General features: G+C 39.7%; 1 protein-coding gene across 6 annotated transcripts in view; it reads right to left on the bottom strand.

Moving 5' to 3' along the window:
• nrg1 (neuregulin 1) overlaps window positions 1-10,619 on the bottom strand; it is a 63,773-nt gene that overhangs the window by 40,862 nt on the left and 12,292 nt on the right. For 5 of the 6 annotated variants that reach the window (XM_016522080.1, XM_016522077.1, XM_016522078.1 and 2 more), the window contains exon 1: window positions 6,342-7,952. The exons of the other annotated variant lie outside the window; for it this stretch is intronic. In XM_016522080.1, coding sequence (XP_016377566.1) covers window positions 6,342-7,005 — 664 coding nt within the window. In that variant the 5' untranslated portion in view covers window positions 7,006-7,952. Of the gene's footprint in view, window positions 1-6,341; window positions 7,953-10,619 lie in introns of those variants that run through there. 6 annotated transcript variants of the gene reach the window in all.

The raw sequence follows: 10,619 nt of genomic DNA, 5'->3' as shown, positions 1-10,619 counted from the left end.
GTTAATGAGACTCTGAAGGTGATCATTAGGCAAACCCAGCTCAGCTCTCCACAGACACACACTGATTCACAGACGCAGCAGACGATGTGGGACAGTCAGACCGCACACACACTTATTTTTAACATCTCTCTGTTAGCAAGCACTATTTCTGCTCCATGAATTTTATTTTTTCTAGATAATATGCAATGAAATGAACAGTGGCCATCATGAGATGCTGCTGGCGTAGTGTTTCCTGTCTCGCTGACCTTGTCCTTGTGCATTGTAATATAAGACTGATGTGCATCTCACCAATATCATTATGCAGCAGAGACTCAAGGGAGGTCTGTTCTCAGGAGTGTATCATATATTCACGGTACCCACAATGCCTTTGGCATTCCATTCAATCCCTGTTACCTTCCACCAAACAAGGTCACGAAAAGACACTTGTGATATCTGCACATTCATGACGTTTCCTGCAATCAATCCAGGGCCTGCAGAAGGCCAAATAATACATGGACAGAATTATTTTCCTCTGCAGATAGCAAAGGCTCCACAAGACAAGGCAAAGCAGAAATCATGTGCACTGAAAAACGTACATGACGCGATTGCGCTGTGAAATCCATTATCAAACATCTCAATTTCACTGAGAAACGAAATGCTCTAATTGATCTAAATGCTCATGACATCAAACATGTAGTTACTGAACAGAAATCACCCAAAATGATGGCAAATGTGTTCCTACACACTGTGTGATCCTTGTCCAAAAGTGCTAAGTACTGATTACTTCAACATTAAACATAGAATAATACGGGTCAATTACATAAAAGAGTGTTTATGATCAAAAAATATATTTTAGTCAAATCTCTGCCTAGTTCAAACTCTTACTGGTTTAATATGGCTTTGAATTTTTAAGAAAAGATTACATTTAAAAGGTCATGTGGTGTGACTATCAAGTAAACAGTAATACCATTTCCTTGCAACTTGAATATATTGGTGTGCACATCTTACACTTTATTTTCTAATAATAATAAAATATATATATTTCAAATTAAAAAGCATTATGAAGTATTATTGTTTTGGGTAGCTGTACATCCTGTGCTAACACTGATCTTGAGACATAGTCATAAAACTTGTTTCATGTTTTTTATTCTGCATGTTAGTTGCACCACATGATGTATTGTGAAATATTATTCTCTTACTCCTATTAAAATGAAATAAACATTATGCCAAAAGTACTTAAAAGGGTTTTCTTTTCAAGAATCTCATTCTGTTTGTTTTCATTATCATACCAGGACATTTGTATCAGCCTAAAATATTTAACTTCATGCCCACCCCATGTAATTGACCCGTTTTGTGTGCAGTATGCATCAGTCAGCGAACAGACTATCTGTCTGTGTGTCTGAGACAAATCACATCTAGCAATCAATACAGTCAGTGTGCTGCTCAAATTTTGACAGGAAAAACTGCAGCAAATGATGCAGATTAAAAACTTTCACCTAAAATCTAACGCAAAGACATTTGTGAGACAGAAGCTGCTGACTCAAATGACTTTAAGGATGCATGTCTAGCATATATATAAGATTATTATTTATGTGCTGAGTCACTGGATCGAACATGTCGGGCCATTAGAGGATTCTGTTCAGAACGGCACCGTTACCTTCCTCATAACTGCCAGATGTCACTTCATTCCAGCATAATTAAATCAGAGATGTTTGCCTCAGCTGGTCTCTCTCCATTACAATAATGAATTCATCAACCCCATGGCTCCATTTCACAATCACATCTCCATACACTGTTTGGATTTGGATTTGGTGCAGTAATGGAAGGGGTGAACATGCTGTGATCAATAATATGTGCATTGCCCTGATTTACCTAACTTTATATAAGGATAAACACAGCTCCTCTGAGATTATGCGACGAGTTTGATGAAGAAAAGAAGCCGTTCTGGTGTTTGAAACCCATTTTTGCTGTGTTCTGTGAGACTTGCAGAGAATTTATGAGCTTCAAGTCCACAAAGAAAAGAAGCCGTTCTGGTGTTTGAAACCCATTTTTGCTGTGTTGTGTGAGACTTGTGGAGAAGTCCACATGCAGATGGGCCTCATGGGACAGAAAACGCCTGAGAGGCGGCTAATAAAAGATGATGCATGCTTACATGCATGCACATTATCATTATGCTCATTGTTAATTCACATTTGGTGCACAGGTAAAACAGCATGTAGTTTGGGTTTAGCTTTTGGATTCCACCTGATATACTAGTGTGGTGCTTCTAATGCTGGCTCGCAGACAGCAGGGAAAAAGCGATGTCACATAGGAAAAGATGGTTTGCATTGATCACGTGTTTTATGCTGTGAGCTATTGAGAGCATGACATTTTGTAAACAAATTTTCCTACATTCAGTCATGTTAATATGTTTGCATAATTTGGGTCTACGAATCCACTAACACTTTAGCATAGGGACCAATTCTCACTATTAACTAGTTGTTTATTAGCATGCCTATTGGCTGTTTATAAAGCACATATTCTGCATGAGCATATTCTACATCCCTAATCCTACCCAATACCTAAATTTACCAACTACCTTACTAACTATTAATAAGCAGCTAATTAGGAGTTTACTGAGGCAAAAGTCGTAGCTAATGGTTTGTTAATAGCGAGAATTGGACCTTAGAATAAAGTGTGATCACAAATTCTGTCATAGAAGTAGTACAAGTCAACATTTTGAATTTAAGGACTAAGTTTTTGTTATGTATGTGTTAATGTAAAATAGATCCTTGAATCAAGCGCTATGACAGTGAGTTTGCTATCTGAATAAAAATAATACTGGCATCAGTATTATTGAGTATTATGTGCAAGCACTTTTCATCACATGGTCAATTGCACACTTACAACAGTGGCTGCAATTAAGAAAGTGAAACCTTTGCCATCTAGCTAAGATGAACAACAATCCATAAGACATTGAAGACCGTCATTATTAGATGTAAAAGGCGCTGTGATGGGTGGAACTCATCTACTGAAAGCGGGGCATGAACTCTGCATGAACCTCATTACACTCAACAAAAGCTGCAAGAGAACAATAATGAAATGAACAGCTTCACAGATTATTTGTTAATTAAAAAGGATAAAGTGGAAACAACAGTAAGTGGATTCGAAACATGAAATGCTCGAGAAAAATTGAGAACAAAATCAGTCAGGAGTCTTTTTCCTTGCTTAAGTAATAAATCATCTACACTGTGTTTTTCCTGGTCCTGATGGCAATGAACATGTGAAATGTGTCTGTGACATCACGAGGAAGACATTTTAAAAGGTTGGTGAGGCGTGCAGCACTGATCGATAAAGCCATCAGCTCAGAAGTCCATGGGAAGTTATTTATACATTATTTAATGAGTTCACAGTGCTGTGCATTTATGAGCAGCATGTTTTACGGGATAGAGACCTATGGCTTATGTATGTTTACTATCATGTACTTAGTGCTACGCACCATTTCACTGTGTTTACATAAGCTAGCTGGTTCATGAATCCTTTAATCACAGAAGAGCACAGATTTATTGTTTGAAGGCTACACCTGAATTTCCTTACATTTAGTAAAAAAGAAGAGGCGGAATCCAATCCACAAAGAAGTGACAGAGGACCCAGTCGTTTAACCTATAACACTAATCTTCCACAGGAAAAACCTGCTACTATAGTGCTGCTACCACACAGGACATCAATATATTCAGCATTGTAAAAAAAAAAAGGCCAAGTTTGATTCTTGGCTTTACTTCCACTGAAATACTGCAGTAAGATACGAGTCAGGTTGTTCGTGCAAGCCATCTCAAAATATCCTAGATCTAAGACAGATACTGCCGCCTGTCTATAATACAGCTCAGTAGTGACTGATGAAGCTGTGAGGCCAGCGACTTACAGTCACAAACAACTTTTTATTCTCAAGTTCTGTAGAGAATCATCTAAAGTATGTACTGGAAGAACCCAGATACCAACACACTGATCTAAAGTCAATTTTGAAAAATTGACACTTAAGACTGGTTTTGTGGTCCAGGGTCACATTATGTATCTATACTGTTTACAACCATTACAGTCATTAACATACAACACACTGATCTAAAGAACCTTAATAAAACACCAAGAACTTCATTAATCTGCAATCAACCATTCAGCAACCTAAAATTCGCACACAACCCAAAACTGACATTAATTATAATACAGTGAATCAGCGTTACTGGGTTGTTCCACATATGTGACCCTGGAGCACAAAAGCACTCTCAGATGATGTATAAATCTCAATTTTGAAAAATTGACACTTAAGACTGGTTTTGTGGTCCAGGGTCACATTATGTATCTCTACTATTTACAACCATTGCAGTCATTAACATAATCTAAAAAACAACCTTTAAAACAACAGGCAAACAACTGCAGCTTGGCACATGAAATTTACAAAATTCACTATTTTCAAGTTACAAGCAGCTGTCTGCTCATTTTCTCCTCACATCAATCATACAGGCTCTCACAGAGAGATCAGTGCTCAGTGTTACCTGTGATTGATAGAATCACAGGCCTTTGAGTGATGAGGTAAATGTAAATTACTAGTACAATAAAGTACTAATGCAATCACATGTACAGAATGTGCCCATGATGCATTTGTCTCTCGTAATATTTCTGTCCTGTTCTTTCATCTCTCAAAATCTGCCGTGTATTTCATCAGGCTCAGAATCACGTTGACTACAGCTTCCTTGTTAGTCAGCTGATCTGCTGTCTGTTATTGATTTAGACTGAAATTTCTAACACAACCGATCGCATTTCCATTTCAGGCCTGGACAATTGATCACAGTGCTCGCAGTGGGAGGGTCTTTGAGCTTCCCAGCAGCACTTGCTTCAGAGGTGAAGTGAGGTTATAAAGATCGAGTCGTTGATCACATCCGGTCTGCGCAGAAATGAAGTCTGGTCAGAAGAATCAGAATTCAACATGAATGAAGCTGTGAGGGGCAGTGGGTTGGATTGTTGTGTACATTGACGAAGAAATGCATCCAGCAGACACAAAAAAAAAGCAATAAAAGTATAGTAGTTCAGCACAGCTCTGTTTTCAATCACATCAAAATAAATATGATGTTCAGCCTGACTAGGGTGCATTCTCTATTATAATTATTTCTCAATTACAAGTAAAGTGCAAGTTTTTTTGTGTAATGGGTTTACTTGAGATCTCCTAACAGATGCCTGGGAGATCTTGATTCTGTAATTGCTTGGTATTTAACACAAGCAGCCGCCTTAAACTTTGACAGATGAGGTGAGATAACCCAATCCTTCAAATGGATTAAAGGGCTTGGCTGAGATAAATCAATAATATCTGCATGATAATGAGCTGTGACCTGCAGATACATGCGCAGCATCATTATCAGACTGACCTCAGGAAACTTCTTGTAGGATGACGGTGCATCACTGCACACTGCTAAAAGTGGCAAAAAATTAATTAATTAATTAATTAATTTAAAAAAACAGAGGAGAAAAAAAATGAAGGGAGGGAGATCCGAGAGTGGAAGCCTGGCAGTCCTCCAGTGCACACTGCTAAAAGTGGCAAAAAATTAATTAATTAATTAATTAAAAAAAACAGAGGAGAAAAAAAATGAAGGGAGGGAGATCCGAGAGTGGAAGCCTGGCAGTCCTCCAACCGTTATAATTCTTCAAGCTCTCAAAGTCACAGTGGAGAGCGGATAGTATTACTGACGATCACCTTGCTCTGGAAGGGTATCGGCTAGTCTTTGTGGAGACTCTGACCTTGAAATGGAGCAGAGCCAAAAGGAAGTGTCCTCCTCTCACTGCAGCACTGCTGCATTATCATGCATTATATGTGCCGTGACTGGGGTCTGATGTAACTCGTGTGGGCAGGTAACCGGTAGTAGTGTTTAGATTTAACACAACAATCATCAAGCAGCTTCAAAGGGTCGTCTGCGTCACTATCAACACCCATCTCAGTTAGTTACGTCCAGGGCTTAGTCACAGGAGCGTGCAGCACAACTGACAAGATACAACACGTCTGCTTTGAACTAACAAAAGCACTCACATCCGGCTCTTGCCTCACTATGAAACATTGCTTAAATGTATAAACAATTAATGTTCTTTGATCCTGTATGAATGGACAGAATGTACTGAAAGGGGTTTGCGTAACCATTTTAGTCATTCAACATCTAGACCTACACCTAAAATTGTAATATGCATATGCAGTCAAATATGTGACCCTGGACCCAGTAGGGTCAATTTTTTGAAATTGAGATTTATACATCACATAAAAGCTGAACGAATAAGCTTTCCAGTGATTTATGGTTTCCAGGGTCACATATGTGAACACTGATGTGAACACAGATTGTACTTACAGGTCTTTGGAACAATATCGTTAGATTCCAGAGTTTGAGATGGATACTGGTTTGCAGTGCCATTCTGGAGGGGTTTGAAGGTGCTCTTGGGGCTGGGTGGAGACACAGAGTTTGTGTGGACAGTCACTGCTGCAGTGGGCGTAAAAACGGGCACCTTCGATGAGGGCGGCTCAAAGGGTCTGCTCGTGGACTCCCCTTCCACAAAGACCTTGGGCTGTCCTGGGACAGACGGAGTTGACGGGGTGGAAGGTGAGACTGATGTGGAGTTCTGAGTGAAGTCTGAATTGATTATAGGATCCTGTCCGATGCGCTTGAGATCAAGGTGGGTCGGCGGCTCGTATTCGAAGATCTTGTCCACAAAGACCCACTTGAGGCCGGCGGTGCAGAGGGCAAGACTTAGCAAGCAGGCCAGGATGGGCAAGATGCAGATTTTTTCAGAGCGGATGCAGCTACTCACCCGCTCCAGATCGAGGCACACGCAGCATGCAGCCACAGGCAAAGGCATGCATCCCAGAGGACCACTCTCTGAGCCGTCGCTACCCCCCGCCACGTCCTCCTCCGCTTCCTCGGGCGTCTCTTTCGTGGCCACCTCAGACAAGGCATCCGAAGGAGCCTCTTGAGATGCAAGTCCGGCAGAGATGTCCTCCGCCGCTTCCGACTTCATCTCCGCCCCTGGTTCGGTCGCTCAGAAGCAGCTGCGCAGGACTCCTCTAAAGCTGCAGCAGGCATGCTGCCTCGTAAAGTCTTCTTTCCATTATCAGATCAGCAGCGAGGGGGAAGGGACTCTACACGATACTCAACCGACTAACCTCGTTAATAAAGAGGAAGACTTCCGTGGCTCTGATTTCTGTCGCCTGGGTTCGTTCTCACATAGCAGGAAGAAAAACACAGGCAGCCAGTCTATAAATAAGGCATATGCTCCGGAGGCCGCCCGAGGGTGGATCCCGCCTCAGAGAGCGCTGCACTCACCTGGGGGCAGGGCTGGAGCGCCTGGGCTGCGGTTCATGCTCTGCAGAAAATGGCTGAATCATCCGAAAGCGGCAGCAGGTGCATGTCCGATCAAAGCACCGACTCTTGGAAAGACTTGAGCACAGAACCGCACGCAAGCATGAGTAGATAGGAGTGAGGATGACACACACCCCTGCTTTCACCCCTCCTCTTTCTCCCTCTCCTTATCCATCACACCAACACACACGTTCTGTCTCTCGCTGTGTCTGCTGTCTCGATCCTCTCACACTGCGAACACTGAGCACAGAGTCGGGCAAGTCTGCGCTTGATCCAATTAGGAAGAACAGCAGCGAATGAGACAGTCAGTCTCTCTCTCTCTCTCTCTCTCTCATTCACTCATCATCTTTCTGCCATTGATTCTGCTGTGGATGAGGATAGAGTTGTATCTCACACATTGATGGGCTGTTTCTCAGGGGAATAGGATGCTATTGTTTCTGTTAGTGGTCGAGTCATATGTTTTTTTTCAATGGCTAATAGCCGATACTGATATCTAGAAGGAAGGGGGGGACGATGGCAGATATTATATTCATGCATGGGTAGTTGATGCATAATGTGTCCACAGACTTTTTTTTTTTAAGATTTGAGATTTTATATTAATATGAATGTGTAAAATAATTTTCACTTCACTTATTCCGACATGCCAAATTTCTATTTTAGAAACGGTTTCTATTTCCGCGACATTGCAGCTGGAACAGCAACATACAAACTACTATATGACAGTGATAATCTCAGGTGATTATGTGCTTTATTATATTCATGCATGGGTAGTTGATGCATAATGTGTCCACAGACTTTTTTTTTTTAAGATTTGAGATTTTATATTAATATGAATGTGTAAAATAATTTTCACTTCACTTATTCCGACATGCCAAATTTCTATTTTAGAAACGGTTTCTATTTCCGCGACATTGCAGCTGGAACAGCAACATACAAACTAATGAATGACAGTGATAATCTCAGGTGATTATGTGCTTTATTCAAAGTTAAATGTGTCTAATGTGAGTTTGAATGTCATATTGCGTGGCCTTCTAGCCATACTGAAAGCAACAACAGATAGTTTACCTCAGATCTTAAAAATAAATAAAAGCAAACATGTACATTAAAACTCTGAACTCACTGTGAACCAACGAGTGTATCCCATAAAGATGGTATCAGTCACTCAGTATGTACATTTAATAATGTTAAAAAGGTTTAATATTTATGAATTAGATTATAAACTTATCCATTTCGTTGCGAGTGCAGTGCGCTTTCAGAGAGAGCCCGCCCACATACGCTTCTGATTGGCTGTGATATTTGATTGATTCTGTCGCGTCGCGTCTAGTGTGGACACCCAAATCTTCTCGCGTCTCGTATACTGTAGTTAGGACATTAGGACTGTAGTTAGAACGGTGTAAGGTCAGGCAACAAAGTTATTTTTAAAATGACAAATATTCAAAGTACCTGTTCTAATATGAGCCCATAAAAATGGCTGGTAGTTTTTACATGATCTTTAAATGATGGTGTTCAAACTCACTCTTTTATGCACACAAACATACACATTACTTTCGACTGTTCCTCAAGCTCTGGTGTGGGCTGATGACTTGTCACCATTATCAGATGAGCTGGGATTAGTGACCACACAACACGTGGCTTCGAGCCGCTGCAGGGGTAAATGAGGCAGACACAGAGGGGTTTAAGTCGCCTCAGGCCTGTTAAGCTGTCCCACGTCTCATTGCCATTAGGCTGGGATTCAAACGTACACGAGGGTGTGTGTATGTGTGTAGGGTCATAAGGTCAGGTCAACAGTGTGACCCCTCACTCTCACAGAAAAGGAAATGGACAGATGTTAACGTCCTATCAACAACTAAGAAAAAAGTCCTTATAAAAAGAAGGTTTACGTTTACAAACACAGCTGTGATGTGAAACAGTGTATCTCACTGCACAGCACCTGTAGAGACCAACTATTAACTTCAGTTTACATATCTACACCAGATGTACTTGTGAAGAAGGATAACAGTGAGTTTAATTCAGAAAGTTGCTCACTAAAATAAGCCACCTACAAAGGCTTTAGCAGGTTTTCTACGCATAGGTTACAGTGGACTAAGATTGTCATTTTTAACTATTGAATATGTTAATATTGAGTATACATTGATAAATTCTACATACTAAGTGTTGGGCTCCTTACTCAAAAAATTTTATTTATTACTCGTTACTAGTTACTGCTTTCAAAAGTAACATTATTACATTCTGGCAACAGTAATTAGTTACACTGCTAGTTACATTACCTTCACGCCCCACAAAAGTTGTAATTGCGTATCTTCCCCACAAGATTCTTCTAAAATGTTACTAATAATATATTTCTGCCTCATCTTTTTACCAAAATCCACATTGGATTGCAGTCAGAAGTTATTACAAACACTCAATGGTGATTGATAGTAATGTTTAAGTAAAGGTGTTATATTAACCTCATTAATTGTCATGTGTAGTTTGAAGCTAATTAGCTATAATTTCTCTGTTACCCATATACGATTATATTCCATGATGTATTTTATCAACATACGTTTTTTTATTATTATAGTAATAGAATTTACATTGTGATCAGAGGGATGTGGTGCATGAGTAAGCCATGTAATGCCAGAGTAATGCCACAACTTTCACATCGGTGTTCAGATCATCTTTTCTTCTGAAAAAATCTATGTAATGGTAATATTTACATCTGCTGAATGTAAGCTTTTTCCATATTTCAAGCTTGCCTGCTGCTTGTGTTCATGAGTTGTGAAAATTATGAAAATAAAGCTAGGAGTTATTGGTTTGTTTGGACTTCAAATCAATAAGGGTTGAGGCATCAAAAGTAACTATAGCTGTTTTATGGATGGTAAGTTTAAAAAATGACTCGTTTTAATAATTCAGAGTCGACTCGTTCTTTTGAGAGCCAACAACTTTATACACGGTGAACTTTCAGATTTAAAACTTTGCAGGATGTTTTCATTCACTTAGAGTGGTGTTACACACTGCATGAAAGGTCATTTTCAAAAATCCATAATAGGGGCACTTTAATATTATTACTGAAATCTTATTAGTAATTAGTTACACTACTAGTTACTGCACAAAGTAATATTATTACTGTAACTAGTTACTGCTCAACACTAAATGGTACATGTCTATATGGCATAACTAAATATAATTTATATTGTTCAGATAATAAATGCCAGTGTATTCAGAGTTACTACGGTATCAGTATAAACAGTATACCGTATTGGCCCGAATATAAGACGACCCTGATTATAAGAC

Source organism: Sinocyclocheilus rhinocerous, unplaced genomic scaffold (genome assembly GCF_001515625.1).
Source record: "Sinocyclocheilus rhinocerous isolate Xijiao unplaced genomic scaffold, SAMN03320098_v1.1 scaffold178, whole genome shotgun sequence".
Taxonomy (NCBI): Eukaryota; Metazoa; Chordata; class Actinopteri; order Cypriniformes; family Cyprinidae; genus Sinocyclocheilus; species Sinocyclocheilus rhinocerous.
The sequence above is the reverse complement of the archived record's forward strand: the minus strand, read 5'-3'. Positions and strand labels throughout refer to the sequence as shown.